Source organism: Oncorhynchus masou, chromosome 33 (genome assembly GCF_036934945.1).
Source record: "Oncorhynchus masou masou isolate Uvic2021 chromosome 33, UVic_Omas_1.1, whole genome shotgun sequence".
In the NCBI taxonomy this organism is placed as follows: domain Eukaryota; kingdom Metazoa; phylum Chordata; class Actinopteri; order Salmoniformes; family Salmonidae; genus Oncorhynchus; species Oncorhynchus masou.
In genome coordinates, this window is record NC_088244.1 from 25025151 (window position 1) to 25052022 (window position 26872).

The 26872-nt window shown below is 43.3% G+C and overlaps 2 protein-coding genes across 8 annotated transcripts in view; both read left to right on the forward strand.

The window, feature by feature from the left end:
* LOC135528094 (rho guanine nucleotide exchange factor 10-like protein) overlaps positions 1 to 7919 on the forward strand; it is a 28887-nt gene extending 20968 nt beyond the window's left edge. For all 7 annotated transcript variants that reach the window (XM_064956894.1, XM_064956895.1, XM_064956893.1 and 4 more), the window contains 9 exons: positions 421 to 521; positions 695 to 816; positions 3737 to 3823; positions 4028 to 4248; positions 4598 to 4755; positions 5034 to 5176; positions 5404 to 5575; positions 5888 to 6013; positions 6217 to 7919. In XM_064956894.1, the coding sequence (XP_064812966.1) occupies positions 421 to 521; positions 695 to 816; positions 3737 to 3823; positions 4028 to 4248; positions 4598 to 4755; positions 5034 to 5176; positions 5404 to 5575; positions 5888 to 6013; positions 6217 to 6788 (1702 nt within the window). In that variant the 3' untranslated portion in view covers positions 6789 to 7919. The remainder of the gene's footprint in view (positions 1 to 420; positions 522 to 694; positions 817 to 3736; positions 3824 to 4027; positions 4249 to 4597; positions 4756 to 5033; positions 5177 to 5403; positions 5576 to 5887; positions 6014 to 6216) is intronic.
* Positions 7920 to 10238: 2319 nt separating this feature from the next.
* Positions 10239 to 26728, forward strand: LOC135528096 (immunoglobulin superfamily member 21-like). The gene is made up of 10 exons (XM_064956902.1): positions 10239 to 10562; positions 20082 to 20194; positions 20996 to 21117; positions 21328 to 21446; positions 22111 to 22226; positions 22346 to 22856; positions 24393 to 24493; positions 24894 to 25086; positions 25168 to 25206; positions 25316 to 26728. The coding sequence occupies exons 1-10, from the start codon at positions 10508 to 10510 to the stop codon at positions 25393 to 25395; spliced, it is 1449 nt and encodes a 482-aa protein (XP_064812974.1). The 5' UTR covers positions 10239 to 10507; the 3' UTR covers positions 25396 to 26728.
* The last annotated feature ends 144 nt before the right edge of the window (positions 26729 to 26872 follow it).

Genomic DNA, 26872 nt, shown 5'->3' on the forward strand with positions numbered 1-26872 from the left:
AGAAGATGGCAGGGCAGCTTGGAGTGGGTGGCAAGGCCTGGCACATTCTTAATCCTCTACTGCCAATCTGTGGATGCAACTCTCTCAGCTCTAGTCTATTCCTGTGTGGTTTGATATTGGAATCTTTACAACTCTCCATTTAAATGCCAAAATGGTCAGAGCTTACACATTTCTTCATGTTTCTGATTGAAACTCAATCTCTACTGAAGCAATTCAAGGTCCAGCATTAACAAAGATATCCACTAGCCCATAGCCCTAGAAAGTAGGGACAGGGCTAGATCAGGGAGAGCTGAGGGGTAGTCTGGATGTTCATGAAGTCCCTCTCACACCCTCTCTCCCATCCACACCATCCTTCATTGTGATTGTCTGTGTTCATGCACGTGTGTTACATGTTAATGCATGTATTTTGTTGCTCCTCAGATCTGGACGACCGGTCAGTTTCATGGTGGTTTTCAACACTCCCAGTCCCCTCAGCAAGATCTCCTGGGTCAACCGCCTACACCTCGCCAAGATAGCCAAGAGTAAGTCGAGCTCTCCAACAATGCCATTTAACATTATAGCAAACCTAGCTTAGCTTTGGACTCATAACACAGAAATAATAAATGTTGGCGCTTTTTGGCATATTGGTCATAATTTGTCCACTGGGATAGGATGTTGCAAAGGTGTACAACTAAATGTATCACTGTTGATACAGGGGAAGAGAACACGCCAGGCTGGGTGTTTGCAGAGGATGATGGGAAGACTAGACATCCATTTTGGTGTCCCCTGCTAGCCTGCCGACTTCCCATCTTCTCCTCCAAAACACAAGACCAAAAGGTAAGCAGCTACAGCTGTGAGGAAGCTCAGTGAAGGTGTCTGATACAGTGCAGGATTCGCTGTCGAACGGAGAGCAGAGGCAAGAGGTAGCAGGCGTTGGCTTGATCCAACGGGAATCGGAACACCATCAAATAATTGCCACTCAAGGAAGTGTGACTGGGGTTTCTTTGTGTGTCACAGACTATGATTAGCAGTTTATGCTATAGTCCCATCTCATTCATTGCCAGTCTCTTCTACGGCTCCTGGGGGCTGAGCTGGATAAGACTGACTGATGAGATCATGGAAGCTGTTTGATAAAGGAAATGGAATCCTTCACTCACATGAGGAGAACAGCAGTCCTTGCTTATCTAAGGGACCACTACATTACCATTGCAACGACCGACACTTGATTGTATTTCAAGACTGCTGAGTTGACTTCATCTATATTATGATTGGTATGATGATATGAAGTCTTGGTCTCATCTACGGTATGCATTTCCCCCGGCACATTTCCGTTACTCAGAGAAAAAAATCTGCACCGTAACTTAAAGCAGTATTTTGAGCTGTCACAAAAGAAGCCATTATTGAGAAAAAAGCAAATATGTTGAGATGAAAGGTGTAATGATATGCCATGCTAACACACCCCCTTAGTTTGCCTGGCAGGGTTCAAGAAACAAGGATTGAAGAGGATATGAAATATGCATTGTTGGCACCTTGAATGTGCCAAACTTACTCATTATATTAGAATAATGCAGTTGTAGTTGAAAGTAAACTTTTTGTAAAAGCCTGTGGGAGTGTGTGCTTGTGCGTGTGTACATGTCCTGTTAAGGAGATGAGATACTATTATTCTTCTGTTTCATTTTTTTAGCAAAGAGATCACCCACAGCCTCCACTAAAAGATGCACAAAAATGAATGACATAGTTTGTTTCAATCTGGAGTCATGTCATCAGTCCGATCTAGGGATAATCTAAGTTCCCCCCTTTCAGAAGAGGTCTGGCCACCCCTCGGAGCCTGGTTCTTCTCTAGGTTTCTTCATAGGTTCCTGCCTTTCTAGAGTTTTTCCTAGCCACTGTGCTTGTACATCTGCATGGCTTGCTCTTTTGGATTTTATACCGGCTATCTGTATAGCACTTTGTGACTGCTGATGTAAAAAGGGCTTTATAAATACATTTGATTGAGGATTGAACACACACTGCCAAAAACGTATCAACATACTCTACCTTTAAAATAAGTGAATCTGATTCAGTTTCCGCTTTCATAGTATCTGTGTCTAGGGATAAAGGAGAGATCAAAGGGTAAGCACCTTATTTCTGGGGACTCGGCTGAGGCCATTGACTCCTGAAGATAATCCACGAAGCGAGGAAAATGCTGGATGGCATTCCAAGTAGTCTTTTCAAGTTGAAATTGAAAGACTAACGGCTGGTTTCTCTAAACTAACCCCCCCCTGGACTCTCCGGAAAGACTCTCCCACAATTATTCCTGCATAAATTACAAGTAAACAGTAAATCACAGACCAGCATACATCCAAAATGGCACCCTATTCCCCCTGTGTGGGCTCTGGTGAAAAGTAGTGCACTGTATAGGGAATAGGGTGCCATTTTGTATGCAACCCAGTGTTCTTTTCTGGAAGGGTATCCACACTCCCTCCACTCCTCCAAGCTCTTACATACTGTTCACCACCATTCCCTTCATCTTAACTATTTGAAATTCAGATGCCTCTGTCTCTGAAAAGAGAGCTTGTGTGTGTTGGATGGCGTTTTTAAAATTTCCTCCTGGTGAAAATATACATGTACACAATTTGTATGGAAATGCAGTGGCAGATGCCAGTTATCATGGGACTTCACACCACTGCAGGGTATACGGAGATGATGGACTAGACTCTGTTTGAGGACACACACAATGTTCCAATTTGCATCCATATGTTGCATTATTGTGGGTCAACAAACTTGTTATATGGCGTGTGTGTGTGTGTGTGTGTGTGTGTGTGTGTGTGTGTGTGTGTGTGTAAAAAGAAAATGCTGATTTGTTTTGATCCCTGTTCCTCTAATACCGTCTGCCTCGTCCAATCAAACCCCATTGGAAATCTAATTAGTCTTCAGCTGCAAATTTAAATACATGTTTGGATTCAATTATTCAACAAAACAATTTATTACACAGAGTGTAATCTTAGCACCCAGAACCACATCTCAGCTTCATTTGAATAAGGCTGTCATGAGTCTTCAGTATCAGAAAAAATGCTTGATATTATTTTGGATTTAATAGTGCATTAGATCCATACTCGAAATACTGCCAATTACTTTCCTCTGATTCTGAACATCAAGTCTAGCAGGATGTTCCAGAAATGTTCTTATAATGTCATTCAAGTAAAGCTATTGAGGTAAAGGAATGGTCAGCTAAAACATTCAATGGGCTGCTGTTATATCCCGTTTTATAGAGAGAATTTAGCTATAATATAGAATATATTGTCTATAATCCCGAATACATATACATTGAGATTACAAAACATTAAATCCACTTCAATCAGTGTAGATGAAGGGGAGAAGACAGGTTAAAGAAGGATTTGTAAGCCTTGAGAGAATTGAAACATGTATGTGTGCCATTCAGAGGGTGAATGGGCAACACAAAAGATTTAAGTGCCTTAGAACGGGGTATGGTAGCAAGTGCCAAAAGCACCGGTTTGAGTGTCAAGAACTGCAACGCTGCTGGGTTTCCCATGTGTATCAAAAATGGACACACTGGAGTCAACAAGGGCCAGCTTCCCTATGGAACGCTTTCGACACCTTGTAGAGTCATGCCCTATGAATTCAGGCTGTTCTGAGGGTAAAAGGCGGTGCAACTCAATATTAAGAAGGTATTCCTAATGTTTCGTACACTCCGTGTATCTCTATAACTGAGTACACTAGGCCTGTGGGTAAAAGTGAGCTTTTGTTGTGTCTGTAGCTGGAGACTGCGCTTCACAACCCGGTCCAATGTGCCCTGCTGGCATTCTCTGCAGCCAGCACCTCTCTGCCACAGGGCTACCTTTGGGTGAGTACTGCAAACCGTGGTTGAGTTGTGGTGAAGTGTAGCGAAGGTGGTCCAATTAACTACAATGGTTCATGTGATGAGTAACCTAAGCCTAGGCTTTAGCTCTTTTTTTGCTCAGCGGGCTCATGTGATCTAGAGTCACGCAGTAGACCTGTGTTCGATAGCTGGTCAGCCCCATTAACATCCTGTATCTGTCATGACCAGGTGGCCAGTGGAGGTGACCGCAACCATGGTCAAGTGGAAATCTTCTCTCTGAACCGCTCCATGCCGCGCATGGTCAAGTCCATCCAGATGGGGGCGCCAGTCCTGTGTCTGGATCACGTGATGGAGCCTTGTCCCACAGAGGAGGAAGGGGAGGGGGAGGCTGCTGTCAAGAGCACAGCCAGGACTGGCAACACCATCTGTGTAGGCCTGCAGGATGGCAAGTGAGTCATTGTGTGTACTGTAGTACAAGCAAACACTGCAGAATGAGTTTACACTATGCTGACACCCATGTGTTTAGTGAACATGGCTGAATTTTTCATGCTGCACCTTTTGCATTTGGTTATCCACTATTCTTCAAGGAACCAACAAATCAGAAAAAAGTGCCAGTCTTAACATTTACCATTCAGTTCATTGTGACTTTTGTATTGTCCATATCAATGTTAGTAGAAACCGGAACGTATCAGCCCAAGTGGCCACACACAACTCTATCAGTAGAATTCAAGTTGCCTCATGTCATTGTCATATAATTAGTAAAAGGTCACCCTATTTCTCATGAACTCCATTTCCCAGCATTCATGTGTACGGTACCGTGGACACTTCGACCCAGTGCCTGCTGACCTTCTCCAACCCAGACAGTTGTCCAGTTCTGTGCCTGAAACACTCTGCCTCCTTCCTGTTCGCTGGGCTGGGGAATGGAAAAGTGTCTGTTTATGCTCGGAAGAGTGGAGGTGAGACCCCAAACCAACTGTATAATATTGTATCCTGCCATGTCCTTGTATAATCAAGGTATTCCATTACAAGTTAGAAGACAACATCAAGATGAACATACTATAGGTCTGCCTCTCAGTCTGCTGTTGTACCACAACACTCTCCTGAACAGTGCTCTCATAGACTTAAATTGAATATTATAATTTCTCTGTTGTTCTCAATAATCTACCTGGTTAAGTCAATGTGATGGATAAATAAGTAACCATCATTAACATTGACCATTTTCTCTTTTTTCCAGAGGGGCTGTGGGACCCTGAATCGTGCAGGCTGGTGACTGTGGGTAGTGGCCCCATCCGCACCCTCCTAACCCTAGAGAATGCTGTGTGGGCCAGCTGTGCCAACCACGTCACCGTCATCCAGGGCTCCAGCCTCCACACACAGGTTGGCAAAACACACCCTTCTATACACCCTCATTTACAGAGGGCTGAAGGAATGAGGAAGAGAAGAGGGACAGAGCAACTATATGACCCGAAAAGGATTGGATAGGTGTAATATGATACTGTAGCTAGTAAGGAAAGGACACGTGAATTGACAACCTCTCTCCTATCTCGCTTGATCATAACACCTCTTTCTCATTCATTCACTAATTCTCTCTCCCCCTCTGAAAGAGTTTTGACGCGCACCCTGAGCCACTGGTCAGTGTGAGTCACATGGTGCGGGCGGGGGGAGGGGTGTGGATGGCCTTTTCCGAGGGCTCGTCCATCCGCCTGTTCCACACGGAGACACTGGAGCACCTGCAGGAGATCAACATCTCCACACGCTCCACCTTCCTCAGCCCAGGCAAGTACAGTGTAGAAGGTCACAGGTTATCGACCACTTGTTTCACTTACATGATTCAAAACCAGTCCTTAAACACTTGTGTAGGTCTAAAAGGATTGGATACAGGTATTAGCAAACTGGTATTAGCTCCACATTGCCCTATGTAAGGCGAGGTGTAATTTAACCCCTGGTGATAATCTATTACATTATTTCAGATATACACAAGAGGCTGGCATAGAGGCTAGGGATGGATCATAAATGTTGACGAGGGCAACTGTAACGTTGACATGAACAGGAGGAAGTGACAGAATGGTGGTTGTGTCTCTCTTCCAGGGCAGCAGGGCAGCGTCCGGGTCACCAGCCTACTCATTTGCCAGGGGCTGCTGTGGGTGGGCACTGCCCAAGGCATCATCGTCACCCTGCCCGTGCCCAAACTGGAGGGTATCCCCAAAATAACAGGTCAGGCTTAGCACAGACACAACTGACGTTTTCACATGAACACTGGCATCAGGTGGCATCCGGTTACTCCCATTGCATTGGTGTGACTGGCTGTATTATGTATTATAATTGTGTAATAAAATCAATCAATCAACCAACCCACCAACCCACCAATCAAGTTGTGTGTTTTCTAACCGAGGCCTTGTGTGCTATTTGTCCCATAGGTAAAGGGATGACGTCTCTAAACGCTCACTGTGGCCCTGTGGATTTCCTTGTGGTCACCTCCAGCACCCTGTCCCCAGACATGCTCAAACGGGATTCTGTCTGCGAGACTGCCGACCAGGCCAATGGGGGAGCGGGAGGAGGAGAGGGTGGGGAGCGGAGGAATGAATTGTCCCAGGAGTCACTCTCGCAACCTGACTGCTCCTCCCCTCAGGGAGAGCCCTCCAAGGCCAAGGGAATGCTGCTTCAGTATCGCCTCCGCTCAACCACCCAGCTGCCCGGAAAGCTGCTGACAGCCGAACCCGACCAGAGCCCATGTGACGCCCCACCGGAGACCCCGGAGCACAGCCCTGAGGATGGCTCTATCTACGAGCTGAGCGAGGACCCTGAGGTATGGGTACGGGGGCAGCCCCCGGCCAGGGAGGGGCGTGGGAAGGACAAGGTGACCTCGGCTGCAGTCTTCTCCGGAGGCAGGGGGTTCCGTCGACTTGGGGAGGAGACTATAGCAGCCAATGGGGACCCAGATGAAAGTACGCTCATGGTTTGGCAACTCCCACTAACAGTGAGTCCATGAGGATACAAGACTGATTGGACGAGACGAGAGCTGGCTCCGCAGGCTCCTCCCACTCGCCTGATGTATTGCGTGCTCTATGAAGAAGAGACTATTAAACAATATATATTCAGGATGACTAGACTGTCAGGAAGGGCTATACAGGATGGTACATTCCTCTACCACCTTGGTGGTTGGATTTCTGGATGGAGTCTGAGGGAGTAGTGGTGTGCTGCAAACTGTGTTTGACATGTTTTCGGACCTCACACACACTCCTCCCAGCAGATGCTTCTTCAGTCTGGCAGATCTAGACCAGGGGGTCTCGTCAAATGGAATTTGAGGAGGTTCACTCAACATGATTTTGCATTTTGCACGTTCTTGAAAAAAGTATAATTGACAAGTGATTGAAAAGTGACAGTTACGAATGTTAGATTTCGATTTTCTTGTTGTCACTCTAATTGACTCCTATTGCCAGTGTATCACGTGTGTTGCTAACACAGAACATGACAGCTAATGTTAATGTTCGGGTGTATGGGAGCATGTTTATAAAGTACTTCTAAACTCTTTACACCCCCCCCCAAAGGGTACGTTCATGTAAAGTGTTACCAGTTAACTTAATGTAAAGTAGAGATACAGTACACTGACAGGTATCCCGCTTTTGGGGGAAAAAGAGAAATCTACATATAACATTTCTCTAAAAATCAACTTGATGATCAACATACTGTGTAATAACATCTTGTCCTGTCTTTCTGTGAGAATTTTGTCTAATGTCCTGTTTTCCATTTCAATAATCCAGAAGATGTGAAGAAGAAGAAAAAGCACCAAGGGAAAGAATGTCTCAGCTACTTTATGCTTGACAGGTACTTATTTTGGACAGTGTGTTTACAGTGTGTTACTTTTGTTATTTGAATAAAGAGATCATGTTCTGGTACAAGCTATTTTGCTGATTTTTGCCAACTCAGTGAATGCCTTTGGGGAGGCAGTTGAGATACAAGCTAACAGACTACTATTATTATCTTTGACACCGAGGGGGACGTGTGTGTGTGTCAAAAAATACATGTGAAAAGTTTTTTTTTTTACAAACAAATGTATGTCAAGTATTAAAATACATTTAAAAATGCATACAAAATAAATTTGGCCAATGTTTTTATATTTCACATGTATCCTAAAATGCATTAAATAAATACACAGAGGACAAACCATTAAGGACACTTGCTCTTTCCACGGAATAGATTGACCAGGTGAAAGCTATGATCCCTTATAGTTATTGAAGTGGATTTAACAAGTGGCATCAATCCGTGTAGATGAAGGAGATGAGATTTTGAAGACCTGAGACATGGATTATGTATGTGTGCCATTCAGAGGGTGAATGGACAACCCAATATATTTAAGTGCCTTTGAACAGAGTATGGTAGTAGGTGCCAGGCGCACCGGTTTGTGTCAAGAACTGCAACACTACTGGGTTTTTCATGCTCAACAGTTTCTTGTGTTTATCAAGAATGGTCCACCACCAAAATGACATCCAGCCAACATGACACAACTGTTGGAAGCATTGGAGTCAAAATGGGCCAGCTAACCTGTGGAACGCTTTCAACACCTTGTAGAGTCCTGAGAAATTGGGGAGGGGTATGGGTGGGGGGGTGCAACTCAATATTAAGAAGGCGTCCTTAATGTTTTGTACACTCAGTGTATATATGCAGTACCAGTCAAAAGTTTGGACACACCTACTCATTCAAGGGTTTTTCTTTATTTTTACTATTTTCTACATTGTAGCATATTAGTGAAGACTTCTAAACTATGAAATACCACATATGGAATTATGTAGGAACCAAAAGAGTGTTAAACAAATCAAAATATATTTCAGATTCTTCAAAGTAGCCACCCTTTGCCTTGATAACAACTTTGCACACTCTTGGCATTCGCTCAACCAGCTTGGAATGCTTTTCCAACAGTCTTGAAGGAGTTCCCACATATGCTGAGCACTTATTGGCTGTTTTTCCTTCACTATGCGGTCCAACTCATCCCAAACTATCTCTATTGGGTTGAAGTCGGGTGATTGTGGAGGCCAGGTCATCTGATGCAGCACTCCATCACTCTCCTTCTTGGTCAAATAGCCCTTACACAGCCTGGAGGTGTGTTGGGACATTGTTGAAAAACAAATGATAGCCCCACTAAGCGCAAACCAGATGGGACGGTGTATCACTACAGAATGCTGTGGTAGCCATGCTGGTGTGCCTTGAATTATAAATAAATCACTGACAGTGTCACCAGCACCCCCACACCATCACACCTCCTCCTTGCTTCACTGTAGGAACCACACATGCCGAAATCATCCTTTCATCTGCTCTGCATCTCACAAAGACATGCGTTTGGAACCAAAAATCTCACATTTGGACAGATTTACACCGGTCTGATGTCCATTGCTCATGTTTCTTGGCCCAAGCAAGTATCTTCTTAAAGGTGTCCTTTAGTAGTGGTTTCTTTGCAGCAATTGTACCATGAAGGCCTGATTCACACAGTTTCTTAACAGTTGATGTTGAGATGTGCCTGTTAATTGAACACTCTGAAGCATTTATTTGGGCTGCAATTTCTGAGACTGGTAACTCTAATGAACTCTGCAGCTGAGGTAACCCTGGGTCTTCCTTTCATGTGGCGGTCCTCATGAGAGCCAGTTTCATCATAGCAATGGTTTTTGATGGTTTTTGCGACTGCACTTGAAGAAACGTTCAAAGTTCTAGAACTTTTCCAGATTGACTGACCTTCATGTCTAATGATGGTCTGTTGTTTCTCTTTGCTTATTTGAGCTGTTCTTGCCATAATAGGGACTTTTACCAAATAGGGCTATCTTCTGTATACCATCCCTACCTTGTCACAACACAACTGATAGGCTCAAACACATTAAGAAGGAAAGAAATTCCACAAAGTAACTTTTAACAAGGCACACCTGTTTGAAATTATATATATATATATATCCCATTTAGCAGACGCTTTTGTCCAAAGCGACTTACAAGTCGGCTGGGGCCACTACTTTTACATATGGGTGGCCCCAGCGGGAATCGAACCCACGACGCTTGGCGTTGCAAGCGCCATGCTCTATTAAAATGCATTCCAGATGACTACCTCATGAAGCTGGTTGAGAGAATGCCGAGAGTGTGCAAAGCTATCATCAAGGCAAGGGGTGGCTACTTTGAAGAATCTCAAATAAACAAATCCAAATATATTTTATAACACATGATTACTACATGATTCCATATGTGTTATTTCATAGTTTTGATGTCTTCACTATTATTCTACAATGGAATGAGTAGGTGTGTCAACTTTTGAATGGTACTGTGTGTGTATGTATATATATATATATATATATATATATATATATATATATATATATATATATATATATGTAATGTGAGAGCGAGAGAGAAGAGGGGAAGCTTCAAGGTGTGTGCGCACGCACGCGTAAGCGTGTGTTGAGAGAGCGCGAAAGAGCTGATGAGACTTTATTCACATCAAATCTGTTGTAGTTTTTAATCCTCACACAATTCTGGAAGCAATATCGGGATGAGGATTTATTTTCTCACTGGTAGCTTGACAGAAACAGAAAAGTAGCTCTGCGTTTCGGTGCAGAATGAAGCGTTCCGAATGGGGACCAGACCCGTGCCGCTGACATTGTGGATGGCACTTTATCAACGATTTATCGCCTGAAAAACAGATGGAGTGTCAATTTGACCACACGAACGGGGAAGATGACTTGTGCGTTTTCTCTGTGTATCCTCGTGTATGTTTTGGATTTAGCTGTTGGTATGTTTCCGTTTTTTGTCCTACATGGAGCATTTTGTTGTTATTAGCTAAAAAGTTGTGATTTAATTTCTAAAGCTCCACGCTGTAGACCATTTTTACTAACCTATATATTTCACATTTAACATACTTCTGTGTTAGGCTGTAGCTCTAAAGCCTGCAGATTGAAATGACATTGCAATGATTATAGGCTGCAAACGTTATTTTCTTACCTGTCTTACATATTTGAAATTCATTACACTAGCCTAGATTGACCGTAAACAGTTTCAAGGTATTGACAGCCATCCAAAATGATTAGTTTGTCCATGACGAGATGCACTGTTTCATACAGCAATTTCTGTAGACTGTACATTGAGTACACTCGTTGAATGCATGTTTGACTTAAATAGGCTAAAAGTTGTCTCATGCTTGTGAGGCTATGATGTCACCATCCCAGTTACCCAATCCAGTTTTTGATTGATTATCTGAGGGATAAAGGCTATTTGGCTGACCCATTTGACAGGTAATCTGTACTCTAAAATGATTAAATGCCACAGTCCCAAGGCTCTAGGAACTGACAGAATGCAAGCCAACAAAACATTGCGGATATGCATTATTTCAAGCATCTAATATTAGTAACATGATTTGCAATCAGGATCTGTGATATCATGTAAGTATAGCATTTCAATCCCATCATATGGCAATAATATATGCTATAGAAATTGAGGGGAGGGAGAGCATAATTGTGATTTCAGTGAATGCAGTTCCTATTGAAGTTGCTCTGTCACATGTGTGTATGTGTGTGTGTGCACGTGTGTCTGCCTGGATCTGTGTGTCTCTGGATCTGAGTCTGGCTCTGTAGTCTCGCTTGCCAGACGAATGGCACTCCACCCCCAGGAGCTCGTGAGATCAAGTTGGTCTGTGAGTGGGAGAGAGAGAGAGAGAAAGTAATCTCCTTGCTAGCTTTCTGTCAGTGCTTCATTCACCACCTCCTCCTTCGCAGAGTCAATGCTAACAGGCTTCAAGCATACGCTTAGGCCTTGAGTGTGCCTATTTTCAGAAGAATCAAGTCTCACAACAGTGCCAGTGTTTATTTCTCTGATCACCGTATAATTCAAAATAATTGGACTGGGTGTACTATATTGAAGGCCTACAATGTCCTCTGTTAGATACAGTAGATGGCAGCTGTCTGTCATGGTGTCTGCTCAGAAGACGGAGCGAGCCTGAGAAGCTTGTTGTTCATTGTTGAGCACTAACATGAGATGAAGTGCACCCTGGATATTTGCAGTGGGTCTTCTACTGTTTAATTTAGTTACATTTATTTGCACCAAAGAAAACACGTGGTATACAGATTACAATAAATTTAAAAATGATGTGCAGGTGAGGTTTGAAGCCCAAGGGCTTACATGAAAACCACATCACAAAAAAAACTATATACAATACATACAGTTGAAGTCGGAAGTTTACATACACTTAGGTTGGAGTCATTAAAACTCGTTTTTCAACCACTCCTTAAATTTCTTGTAAACAAACTATAGTATTGGCAAGTCGGTTAGGACATCTACTTTGTGCATGACAACAAGTAATTTTTCCAATAATTGTTTACACACAGATTATTTCACTTATAATTCACTGTATCACAATTCCAGTGGGTCAGAAGTTTACATACACTAAGTTGTCTGTGCCTTTAAACAGCTTGTAAAATTCCAGAAAATTATGTAATGGATTTAGAAGCTAATTGCCATAATTTGAGTCAATTGGAGGTGTAACTGTGGATGTATTTCAAGGCCTACCTTCAAACTCAGTGCCTCTCTGCTTGACATCATGGGAAAATCCAAAGAAATCAGCCAAGACCTCAGAAAATAAATTGTAGACGTCCACAAGTCTGGTTCATCCTTGGGAGCAATTTCCAAATGTCTGAAGGTACCACGTTCATCTGTACAAACAATAGTACGTAAGTATAAACACCATGGGACCACATAGCCATCATACCTCTCAGGAAGGAGACGCGTTATGTCACCTAGAGATTAACGTACTTTTGTGTGAAAAGTGCAAATCAATCCCAGAACAACAGCAAAGGACATGGTGAAGATGCTGGAGGAAACGGGTACAAAAGTATCTATAGCTATAGTAAAACGAGTCCTATAACGACATAACCTGAAAGGCCACTCAGCAAGGAAGAAGCCACCACTCAAAAACCGCCATAAAAAAAAGCCAGACTACGGTTTGCAACTGCACATGGGGACAAATATCGTACTTTTTGGAAAAATTTTCTCTGGTCTGATGAAACAAAAATAGAACTGTTTGGCCATAATGACCATCGTTATGTTTGGAGTAAAAAGGGGGAGGCTTGCAAGCCAAAGAACACCATCCCAACCGTGAAGCACTGGGGTGGCAGCATCATGTTGTGGGGGTGCTTTGCTGCAGGAGGGACTGGCGCACTTCACAAAATACATGGAATCATGAGGTAGGAAAATTATGTGAATATATTGAAGCAACATCTCAGGACATCAGTCGGGAAGTTAAAGCTTGGTTGCAAATGGGACTTCCAAATGGAAAATGACCTCAAGCATACTTCCAATGTTGTGGCAAAAGTTGAGACAAAAGTTGCCTACTTCCAAAGTTGTGGCTTAAGGACAAGAAAGTCAAGGTATTAGAGCAGCCATCACAAAGCCCTGACCTCCATCCGATAGAACATTTGTGGGCAGAATTGAAAAAGTGTGTGCAAGCAAGGAGGCCTACAAACCTGACTCAGTTACACAAGTTCTGTCAGGAAGAATGCACCAAAAATCACCCAACTTATTGTGGGAAGCTTGTGGAAGGCTACCCGAAACGTTTGACCCAAGTTTAACAATTTAAAGGCAATGCTACCAAATACTAATTGAGTGTATGTAATCTTCTGACCCACTGGGAATGTGATGAAAGAAATTAAAGCTGAAATAAATAATTATCTCTACTATTATTCTGACATTTCACATTCTTAAAATAAAGTGGTGATCCTAACTGACCTAAAACAGGGAATTTTTACTAGGATTACATGTCAGGAATTGTGAAAAACTGAGTTTAAATGTATTTGGCTAAGGTGTATGTAAACTTCAGACTTCAACTGTAAGTACAAAAACTACTGTACTTAAACCATTCATCATTAACTCACATTCATTTATATTTCCTGGTGGTAATATAGTGAGTCTGGGCTCTAGTTGGGTGAGTAGGGACTTTCGCTGCCTTTTGTTAACTGCGTAAGACAATGGTGATGCATTCAGGGGCTAATTCTGACATAAGAATTTACGCCATTCCTACGCACACCTTTCCTACGCACACCTTTCAAAATGGTATGCAGCATCATCTGGTTATGTGTGCAACAAAAGTTAAACATTCACCTTCAGCTACCATTTCATTCAAGCTGTCTACACATACAATTTGATGCACACCTTTGATAAATCCACCGTATGCACCACATAGAACGCACTGCAACTGTCTCTGCTGGAAACGCAGTATTCCATTGGAAGTTAAAGTACTTCTGATGTACCAAAACACAATGACACTATCAGTGAGATCGAGGCGTTACCTAATTCAGTCGTGTCGCTGGAGACAAATAAATTAGTAATCTACAGGTGTGGCTGGCTACCTGAAAGCCCTCCCACTTGCTGGCTAACAGATTTTCTTGGTGAGTTCTCATTCAATAGGGTTTTCAGTACATTTATCGTAAGCCATCCCTTTAAATCGATACTGCTAGAGGGTAATATTTAACAATAGAAACCAGAAATAGAAAACAGAAACACTGCAAGTTAAATGGCCGTACAATTTAAATTCTGCATAATGGCACAGCATTTCATAAACTTTACTGTGGGAAAGTTGATATGTTGATATGCTTCAGTTTGCTGCCATATGTGTTACGGTTTTCTTCTGGTGAGAGAGAGGACCAAAATGCAGCGTGGTTATTCATAAACATCTTTAATGAAAGATGAAAATACGAACAGTTTACAAAAACAATAAACGTGAAAAATGGATACTGCCCTATCTGGTGCAACAAACACAGAGACAGGAACAATCACCCACGAAATACTCAGAATATTGCTGCCTAAATATGGTTCCCAATCAGAGACAACGATAAACACCTGCCTCTGATTGAGAACCACTCCAGGCAACCATAGACTACTATACTAAACACAACCCCATCAATCTACAAAACCCCTAGACAAGACAAACACATAATTCACTCATGTCACACCCTGGCCTGACCGAAATAATAAAGAAAACACAACATACTAAGGCCAGGGCGTGACAGTACCCCCCTCCCCCAAAGGTGCGGACTCTCGGCACACCTAAACCCATAGGGGAGGGTCTGGGTGGGTGGGTGTCTGTCCACGGTGGCGGCTCTGGCGCGGGACGTGGACCACACTCCAACATAGTCCGCTTACTCCGCGTCCTTAGATTGGCGACCCTCGCCGCCGACCTTGGCCTAGTTACCCTAACAAAGGGCCCCACTGGACTGAGGGACAGCTCGGGACTGAGGGGTAGCTCGGGCAGGTTGATGGCTCTGGCCAATCCTGGCTGACTGGCGGTTCTGGCAGATCCTGGCTGACTGGGGGCTCCGGCGGATCCTGGCAGACTGGCGGATCCTGGCAGACTGGCGGCGCCGGCGGATCCTGACAGATTGGCGGCACCGGAGAGGAGGGAGGCTCCAGCGGCACTGGAGAGGAGGGAGGCTCCGGCGGCACTGGAGAGGAGGGAGGCTCCGGCGGCACTGGAGAGGAGGGAGGCTCCGGCGGCACTGGAGAGGAGGGAGGCTCCGGCGGCACTGGAGAGGAGGGAGGCTCCGGCGGCACTGGAGAGGAGGGAGACTCCGGCGGCACTGGACAGGCAAAGCGCACTGTAGGCCTGGTGCGTGGTGCTGGCACTGGTGGTACTGGGCCGAGGACACACAGGAAGTCTGGTGCGGGGAGCTGACACCGGAGGCCTGGTGCGTGGTGGTGGTACTGGATAGACTGGACCGTGCAGGCACACTGGAGCTCTTGAGCACCGAGCCTGCCCAACCTTACCTGGTTGAATGCTCCCGGTCGCCCTGCCAGTGCGGCGAGGTGGAATAGCCCGCACTGGGCTATGCAGGCGAACCGGGGACACCGTGCGCAAGACTGGTGCCATGTAATCTGGCCCAAGGAGACGCACTGGAGACCAGATGCGTAGAGCCGGCTTCATGACACTTGGCTCGATGCCCACTCTAGCCCGGCCGATACGAGGAGCTGGTATGTACCGCACCGGGCTATGCACCCGCACTGGAGACACCGTGTACTCCACAGCATAACACGGTGCCTGCCCGGTCTCTCTAGCCCCCCGGTAAGCACAGGAAGTTGGCGCAGGTCTCCCACCTGGCTTCGCCATACTTCCTGTGTGCCTCCCCCAAGAAATTTTTGGGGCTGACTCTGGGGCTTCCATCCACGTCGCCGTGCTGCCTCCTCATACCAGCGCCTCTCCGTTTTTTCCACCTCCAGCTCTTCTTTGGGGCGGTGATATTCTCCTGGCTGTGCCCAGGGTCCTTTTCCGTCCAAGATTTTCTCCCATGTCCATTCCTCTTTGAGCTGCTCCTGCTGCCGCTGCCGCTGCCTGTCACCACACCACTTGGTCCTGTTGTGGTGGGTGATTCTGTAACGGTTTACTTCTGGTGAAGGAGAGGAGGACCAAAATGCAGCGTGGTTATCTTTATACATCTTTAATGAAAGATGAAAAATATACAAAAACAAGAACCGTGAAAAACCGAAACAGCCCTATTTTGTGCAACAAACACAGAGACAGGAACAATCACCCACGAAATACTCAAAGAATATGGCTGCCGTAATATGGTTGGTTGACTGGTTTCACATTTGTCTCCAGCGATTATAAGGTAAAATATATCTAAAACATATGCAATTTATATTTACAATTTCCTTAACCAAACGGATTACTAATTTACCCAGCTCTTATCAATAGCTCTTTTCAAGTTGTAAATTATAGTGCATGGAGAATGGTATAATTTCTATCTGAAAAAAATAAGTAGGCCTAGATGCTTTTCCCACTTATCTCGCTAGACATTATTCATGGTTTCCTCACACATAAAGGTGGTGGAATTATTCGGAAATTAAGTCAAGGTCAGAATACATTGTATCTCTAGACATCCTCTGTCACACCTTCATTTATTTGATCTCCACCCCAAGGAATAGCGGTTGAATTGCATGCTATTCTCATGCTTAAGTTCAAGGTCAGAATAGGCATAAAAACGTAATTACTTTCCATTTGCGCAAGCTTAATTCTGGCCAGATTCGGGCCCTCAAGACCTAACCTCACCAACAGCAACTGATGAGGAGGATGTAGCTGACAGCCTCAATTGTTAGGTTATGTTCGATAGTCACCAAACAGTTGAAAACGGACCTAAATAGGGACGGACTACCTTGTTCTATAAGAAACCCTTATAAATACAACTCTGATTGCGATTGTATATTCTTAGTGGAAAGGCCCCTTTAAGAAATGTCAACTGACATCATAAAAACACCTGAGTCAAGTATTTTTGCCTCCACCTACAGGGCTCACGCTTACATGGTTAAATGGCAGCTCTCTTTGCTCCAAAATGCTGCCATTTCTTTATTACTTTTTCAAATGTTTGTGAGTATAAAGCTCCCTCCAGTTCTCTCCTGGGTCTGTCGATGAAAAAATGGGGGATTAGCGGAAAAACATGAGGAAAAATAATCCACCTTGACGTCAGGGTGTAGAGGCCAAGGTGGGAGGAGGGGTGGGGATTCTATACTGGAGTAGCAGTATGAAACAGGAGATTACACTCTTTACCAGCTGCCCTGCACTGTGCTACGCTTATGTCTCTTTAAGTGCTCTGGGATCAGTCCTGGGCCATCACACCATCACACTCAACATGCCAAAAAGTCAAGGGTCATCGTGGATACCTGATCCTACAGATTTAATCTGTACTATGTAATCCCTGGTGTTATTATATAGGTTATTATATATTATTATATAGATTGTTTATAAGTCCTTTTGGGTTTATTTAACTTATTTTAACATTCTGTCCTGATGAGCACTTTTATTTTATTTTTTATTTTATACATTTTACCCCTTTTTCTCCCCAATTTCGTGGTATCCAATTGTTTTAATAGCTACTATCTTGTCTCATCGCTACAACTCCCGTACGGGCTCAGGAGAGACGAAGGTTGAAAGTCATGCGTCCTCCGATACACAACCCAACCAAGCCGCACTGGGCGCGAACCCAGAGTCTCTGATGGCACAGCTGGCGCTGCAGTACAGCGCCCTTAAGCCACCCGAGAGGCCCTCTGATGAGCACATGTTTAACTTAATAAAAAACATGTTTTACTATATAAAGAGGTTAAATTACAAAAAGGACTATAGGAAATGCCTAATTAAGTGCCAAATAAAGTAACAGAGTTGACTGTAACAGGGTTGACAATTTAACCTTAAATAAGCCATAAATCCCCTTGTGACAGGAGGAATGGAGGCTTATCGTGTACAACCAGGAGGGACAATTTAATGCAAGCTGTTATAATTGTTCAAATATTTCTATCCTGTCTACCTATGGGTAACAGGGTTGACGTGTTATGCTCGACCCACTCAGTTTCCACCACAAAACACCAGAAAATTGTCAAAAAGAGTAGAACCTGATTTGACTATTAGAGGTTCAATGTCTCTTTAGGAAATTGTATTTAAGGCCTCCCGAGTGGTGCAGCGGTCTAAAGCACTGCATCACAGTGTTGCGGTGTCACTACAGCCTGCGATCGGCTGGCGCTAGAAGTCCCATAGGGCGGCGCACAATTGGCCAGACGCTATCCGGGTTAGGGGAAGGTTTGGCCTTGGGCGCATTACTTGGCTCATTGCGCTCTAGCGACTCCTTGTGGCGGGCCTGGACGCCTGCAGGCTGACCTCAGTCGTCAGTTGAACAGTGTTTCCTCTAACACATTGGTGCAGCTGGCTTCCGGGTTAAGTGGGCGGGTGTTAAGAACCGTGGCTGGTCATGTTTCGGAGGACACATGACTTGACCTTCCCCTCTCCCGAGCCCGTTGTAGACTTGCAGTAATGAGACAAGATCGTAATCACGCAATTTAGGAGAAAAAGGGGGTAAAAGAAATGTGAATAATAAAAATGTATTTAAAAAGGAATAGTTGTACCATTATAAAATGAGAGTTCAGTTCACGTAACAGGGTGGACCTTAAAATAAGGGACATGTATTTTTAGCTTAAAATGAATCACTAATCACAATAAATAAATAATAATCTTCAGAAATGATGTTGTCAAATGACGGTGAAAACTTGGAGAAATGTTGGGGTTAAGTGGGTTAAAATCTTCAAAGAAGTCACAGAGAGTCCACAGAGGGACATGTCAAAATGCTGATTTATTGAATTTTCCATATGGTCTATATGATATGGCACTTTATTTAATATAACAGGCTTTTAAAATCCAATATTGGTGCAGAAGGGACTCATTATGTGGAATGACCCATACAACACTATAACACTGACAATATTTACTTACTGTAAAGCTCGGTGAGATTCTTTCTGCCACAGAATGTGCTGATGAAAGTGCAGCAGATAACCTAGCAGTTAGAGCGTTAGGCCAGGAAACCAGAAAGTGGCTCGTTCCAATCACCAAGCTGAAAAATCTATTAATGTGCCCAAGAGCAAGGAATGTAACCCGAATTGCTCCAGGGTCACCGTTGATAATGGCAGACCCTGGCCATGACCCCACTCTCTAAGGGTGTCTCAGGGGGAGTTTCCAACCCACCCATGCACATAATACACACTTGTACATGGGAAATAGGACAAATATAAGCAACCACCTAGTTATTATAAATGAAAACACATCATGACAGTGCATTAATTCTCAGAGAGAATGAGGTCGCTACTAGGTTATCTCTGCCTCTCTAGGTTAGAGATAGAGATCTGAGCTTCTCAGCACTATATCATGTCTTTGGCTTGTTTAGGAAACAGGTTGGTTTTTAATTGACCATACTTTACTTTTTACCCAGAGCCACAGCACTTAGCACACACCAAGACCTCGATAATGGGAGAAATAGCGAGACATAAACATGCACTTGTGCTGCCATTGCCACCCTACCTTTACATAGATATGGACACCTACTATTACAACACCACAGTTAATGAATGAACAAGTCCATAATGATCATGCAAGTAAAAGGGGGAAATGTGTGCACACAATATTCCTATCCAAAGCTGTAATAGCCTGTGAAAAAAAACTTTTGGTCATTTAGCCTTGATTGTGCACTATTAACAATCCATGTAATTACAGATAGCCTATAAGGTTTGATTTCAAATGCTCCAGAGACAGGGTGGTATGGTCATTTGAGAACTATAGTAACACAAACACAAGATGGTCTTTAAGAATCATAAAATAAAATAGAACAACTTTATGTCTAATGAATGCCTTTAGCAAGTTTTGTGCTGGACTATGTTATGGGTTTCATAGAAGGGACTGTATGTTGTAGAGATAAACATGTGTGTAACATATTTTACTTCTTTCTTTGACCCACAGGCTATTTAACTGTCACTCTTGAGCCTCTCCCTCCCGTTGTCATTGGAGACACGGTAACGCTCAAGTGCAATTTCATGACAGATGGCAACCTGCGAGAGATTGTGTGGTTTCGGGTGAGTAGGGTGGCCTTGATGTCCCTGTACGAAGCGTATGGTTGTATCTTGTGTTTACCTCTAGGAGAAGCTTTTGATTAGGTCAGCTTATTTCTTTGACATTTTCCATTGACACTTCAATTAAAAAGCTGACACGTATCAAAGCTTTTGATGCAAAGAGAAAGTGCATTATATAACCTACATAACTGTACTATATCTAATGGCTTCTGAAGAGCTACTAGGTTTGATAAGCTCCTTAAACTATGAATGTATGTAGCGGTATGTAATGTAGTCCACACGGACACTTTGTTTCACCCTGAGCTCCCAGCTCCTCCAAAATAAAATGAATACCTAGTAACAACTAACTAAACTGATTAAAGTGGCAAAAGAAGAGGCTTCAAAGCTCTCTAGCCTTCATGAATTGGAAAAGAAGAGGCTTCAAAGCTCTCTATCCTTCATGAATTTGAAAAGAATAGCTGTGTGCATCGATTTAAAAAAACGGATTAATCTCACGGCACAACGCCTCTCCACTATTTGACCTTGATATTTTGTGTGTATGCATTGATATATACTCTATGCGTGCTGTTTTTAAATGTATGTAGTTCTGTCCTTGAGCTGTTCTTGTTTATTGATGTTCTCTATTTTGTCACGTTTTATGTTCTGTGTGGACCCCAGGAAGAGTAGCTGTTGCTTTCGCAACAGCTAATGGGGATCCTAATAAAATACCAAATACCAAGGTCGTGTTTTGTGTAGAAACTTGTGTTACAAGTAGGTGGATACATGTCCAGGCTGTGTAATATGAGGCATTCCTTAACTTTCTAGGTGACAGAGGGTGGCAGTGCCAAGCAGAAGATCTTCACCTATGATGCCATGACCAACACCAACTTCTCCCATATGGAGGACTTCTGCAGACGAGAAGACTTGGTCTACCAATCAACTGTCCGGTAAGCTTGAACTGTAGGCGGCAGCCTCAAGTAAAAGAACATTGGTCAGTGTTTGTTACACTCGCAAGTGTAGGCTTATTTTATTTGAGCTTAAATTATTTGATCGTATCTTATTGTATTTTATCTGATCTTATTCAATGCTTTGAGTACCTGGAAAACCCCTAACCAATATGGCTATTATCTTCGTGGGGTTTGTTGTTGTACTGCCAGGCTCCCTGAGGTCCAGATGAATGATGATGGGCCTTATGAGTGCCATGTGGGGATCTACGACAAGGCCTCTAGAGACAGGGTGGTCTTAGCCTCTGGCAGCATCGTGCTCACTGTCATGGGTAAGATTCAAGAGAATTAACGCTATAATGATATGATCATGTGGTATTTTAATCACCTCTGCCTCCCCCTACTGTTGAGATGTGGTAAATGCACAGGAGACCACTTTCTGATAGTGTTTTATATAAATCCGTGTTGCCTCCCACAATGTTCCCGTTTAACACGTCTGTACGTAATAGAACGTCAGTTTGGCATACAGGGACCACGCCACTGCCTGATTGCATGAATACAACACAAAATAGTAGCTAGCAAGATGGAGATCACGGAGGTTATTTTGAATGAGTGCATTTCGCAAGTGGCTAGTTTGCATCAACTAACTTAACTTAAACCACTGCAAATATTTTGCCTTATAACGTTGGTTTGGAATTGCGACGTTCTGGCATGTCTACCTTGTGATTTGTTGGAGAGTTGTCTGTCTGACACCCTGGAATTCCTCCCCCCGATCAAGGTTACCAAGAGTGTCCATCTTGTATACCAGACTAACATCTTGTATACCAAGTCCACGAGACTAACGTTATGCCCTCAAGTACAGTACAGACATGTTTGTTTCATGTTTCAGTTAGTTTTATATGTAGCCCTTCTGAAAATACTAGATGCAAAATGTGCCTATATGTAGATGGTTCTCTCGTTTTGAGTCACAGGTTCTATGCTATTTTTCCTCCATAGTTCCTCCTAAGTCCATTTCTGTAGTGGCAGCAGACTGCCCGGCCCCCTTCAGTCGCTATGACACCCAGAACTTCACTCTAGTCTGCATCGTCATGGGAGGAAAGCCAGCCCCTATGGTGAGTTTGCCCACATGCAAACAGTAGTCATACTGAAATATGTTTTGAAGTAAAAACACTTTTGAAATGATGGGTGTGATTGGTTCTTACGGGCTCATACTATGTCTTTATCCTTTCAGGTGTACTTCAAGCGTGACGGCGAGCTGATCGAGGTGAACCCCTCTATTATGGAGGGTGGCGGGGGTAAATCCCAGGGCAGGGGCCAGGCAGGGCTACGGATCTCTAGGCCCCCGATCAGTAGAGACCTGGATGACACCAAGCTGAAGAAGTCCCTGCTTGACCAGGGGAAACCACCCCGTCTGGACTATGACACCCCTGGGAAAGGAGGGATGGGGAAGATGGTAGGGGCCGGGAGGGAGCCAGGAAGCATGGAGGGGTCTGATCCCAGCCCCACCACCCCCGAGGTGATCCCAGAGACAGTGGTAAGCCGGGAGTTCCCTCGCTGGATGCAGAGCACTGACCCGCTCTACTACGTCCAGCACCGGCGCCAGGTGTCCAGCGACGGCACCATGGAGGTCAGAGCCATGCTCACCTGGAGCCTCAACCCCCAGCTGGACAACGACGCCCTGTACAGCTGCGAGGTCAAGCACCCAGCTCTGTCCATGCCCATGCAGGCTGAGGTCACTCTGTGTGAGTACCAAATTAGACCATGACAATCAGCTGGATACCAAATATCTCCTCCATGAGGACATTAACCCACTTTTTAATGCCACCCAAATACTGGCTACCCAAGGAGTCCATGTCTGTATTAACCTATCAGAGCTACATTCTAAAATAATAGTTTGTAATAATAATAGTAATAATAATAATAATAATAATAATAATAATAGTTTGTTAAAATAATAGTTCAAATTCTCTTTATGTATTTTTCCTGAATTAACGGAAAATGAGCATGTTGTCTGAAAGCTCCTAATTTGGGGAATATATACTGAGTATACATATACATATATATATATATATACAATATACACTGAGTATACATATACATATATATATACATATATATATATACAATATACACTATACACTGAGTATACATATATATATACAATATACACTATACACTGAGTATACAAAACATTATGCCGTGTTGATGAAGGGGTGGAGACGGGTTAAAGAAGGATTGTTAAGCTTAACAAATTTGAGACATGGATTGTGTATGTGTGCCATTCAGAGGGTGAATGGGCAAGACTACTATTTATGTGCCTTTGAACAGGGTATGGTAGTAAGTGCCAGGTGCACCGGTTTGTGTCAACCACTGCAACGCTACTGCTTTTTTCACGCTCAACAGTTTCCTGTGTGTATCAAGAATTGGTCCACCACCCAAAGGACATCTTGCCAACTTGACACAACTGTGGGAAGCATTTGAGTCAACAGGGCCAGCAACCCTGTTGAACGCTTTCGACACCTTGTAGAGTCCATGCCCTAACAAATTGAGGCTGTTCTTTCTGATGGCAAAAAGGTGGAGTGCAACTCAATATTAGGAAGGTGTACCTAATGTTTGGTGTGCTCAGTGTATGTACAACGCTACTTAGAGCTAATGCATTCAGTAATGGCAGAAAACAGGCACTTCCCAGCCTTAAGCATCAGCCAACTACAGGAATATACAGTACAGAGAACCTGATCACTGCTTTAGCTCAGGATCCAGCAGCAGCCAGCAACTGTTTATAGACAGTGACTCACTTAATGAGGATGCTCCTTAATGGAGTATTTTGTTCAGAGGATCCATTAGTTCTGCTTAGAAATGCTCGAGAAATCTCACAGTAGATTAGCCATTTTCTGCACAGTTCCGTATGTAATTCCATAAGCACACACACCTACACAAACATGGTCTGTATGCAGCATAGCCACCGGCATCAGTTTATGATGAATACACGTCGAACCTTACATCAGTTGGTTTGAGTGGATTACTAGATATAGTGGAGACTTCATCATCATCAAAAACAGTTATTCCCAGTCAGCCATGGTTTAGCAGGCATGCTCAAATAAAAATGGATTCTAAGGCTGAGAGCTTTTTGCGAAGTATACAGAGAATATAGATGCTTAATTTATTCCTTTAGAAATAATTTGAGACATAAGGAAAAATAGTGTTTTGTTAAAATGCTAAAAGATTGAAAATATGTAACATTCATTTTTTAATATATTTTTTTATTTGTTTCCCTTTAGCTGCTCCCAGGGGCCCCAAACTGTCCATGACGCCTGGTAAGGCTAAAGTAGGAGACACTGTCCGCATTACAGTTCAGGGCCTCCAGATCTCATCCACTGGGGTGAGTACAAAATAAATGCTTTATTTTTAAATTATTAATACCAGTAAGTACATTCAACTGTAGGAAAGACAACCACATATCACCATCATTGAAAGAAAACCTTCTTAAAAAATACAACATTTCTCCAGCAGGTGTCGCGCTACAACTATAAAATACAACTGGGAGATACATCTGAATGAAAGTTGTATGTACATTTGAATGAAAGACATTCTGCATGTTTGAGGGAATTTGTAAGAGTAATGCGAGCAGGCAAGGCGCACAATTGATAATCTTGATCACATACTATTTATTTGGGAGTCAAGGTGTCTTGCATATCAGTGATCTTGTACAGTCTGACTGCAATGTCAATCTCATTACACACATTATTTACAAAGGATGCTTTTCCATATGCACTTCCCAGAACATGGTGTTCCCCGAGCCATTGTTCACCTGGACCAGAGTGGGAGGTCCTCTGCTGGACGGGAGAGAGGATCATATTGGGAGGGAGCTGGTGCTGGAGCGAGTACCGGCCAAGCTCAACGGCTCCATGTTTCGATGCACTGCCCAGAACCCTCTGGGCTCCACAGACACATACACACGGCTTATCGTGTTTGGTGAGTGTGTGAGGGTTCTCTGTGTCAGGTTACCCTTTCTCCTCATGCACATGACTTACTTTGTTTTCTCTGTTTTAACAGAGAACCCCAGACTTAAGAAGGGGAGACACAATTTTGTTGGTAAGCATAGAGAGAATGGAAAAAAGAGAACTCAATTCTTTACATGGTCAAAGTAAGACATATCATCCTACTGAAGATGAGGTAACTAACACTTATTTCCTTCTATTAGTAGATGCAGCCTATTGCAATGAGGGACTGGGGCTGACCACCATAGTGCTAATGTTAGCCCTGACATGGGAGATGACGTGAGCAGCAAAATGGACCCATGACCTTCTTCAGTCACTCTAATCTCTCCAGTCTCTTCCTCGTCACTCACTTCCCCATCTTCTGGAGTTCCAGCCACTGGACCTGAAAAAGCACTGTTCACTTTTCATAAAAGCAACGTATGAAAATAAAAACAATGTCAGAAATATGAGAGATAAAAACTACATGCATTCTAACTCTCTTAGTGTTGTCACTCTGCCTGTCTAACTGCATGTTCCCTTTTCGACTTGTCAACATCCTACGATCAACTATCACAGTGGCTATGTTTTATGGTTGACCCCAATGTGTGTTAGAGGTCATTTTAACCAAGTTGGTGTGGGCTGGCCCACATTAGATGCTTTTCCCCATATTCCTGTTATGTGAAGGCCAGAACACATACAATGTGACATGTTTTTGAAATATCTTGGTCAGCCAGACCTTGATTGAAATAAATGTTTGGTCGGAAAAATAATAATTGAAATAGGTAAAGAGCTGTATATTTTAGGCCATTGGCTAAAATGCTTGCAATTCTTTAAGGAAAATGTTTGGTCTGTGGTAGGCCTACTGGCCCTACTTTAATTCACAGCCCAGTTTCTTTTACCAATGAGAAATCTTAGTCACGGAGCCAATGTGACATTAATTTAATGGTTGGAAAGATGGGGAGAGGTCTGTCTGTGATAAAGAGATGCTTTGCTTTTTTGACACCACAAAGCAAGGCCTGCAGGCTTTATTTTTATATTATGTTGATTATTGCCCCGTCATGTGGTCAGGTGCTGCAAAGAAGGACCTAGGAAAAACTGCTGCTGGCCCAGATCAGAGCGGCATGGCTTACTCTTCACTGTAATCAGAGGGCTAATATCAATACTATATATACTATGCATGACACTGACTGCATCACTTATTTTTTATAAGAAACAATGTGTTGGAAATTCCAAAATGTTTGCACAGTAAACTTACACACACTTACCCCACCATAAATGCCCCCAGGGCACTTTTCACAGTCCCCAAACAAATTCAAGAAAACGTACAGTATTAAATAGAGCCATGATTGCATGGAACTCCTATCTCAGATGGATCAAATGAACAGCAAACCTGGTTTAAAAAAACAGATAAAGCATCACTTCATGGCACAATGCCTCTGCTATTTGACCTAGATATGTTGTGTGTATGTACTGATATGTAAGCTATGTGTGATGTTTTTCATTTGTGTAGTTCTGTCTTTGAGCTGTTATTGTCTATAAATGTTCTGTATTATCAAGTTTTGTGTGGACCACAGGAAGAGTAGCTGCTACTTTAGCAACAGTTATTTGGGATCCTAATAAAATACCAATATTCCGCCTATCGTTTGGATATGTGCTGTGCGGGGCATAGAGATCTGTGATGAAACTTAAGCCTACGATGACATGATATGTCATGTTGAATATTGTCACCTAAAAACTACATGAATATGTAATTGGATCTTTATGGCATTAGTGATTGCGTA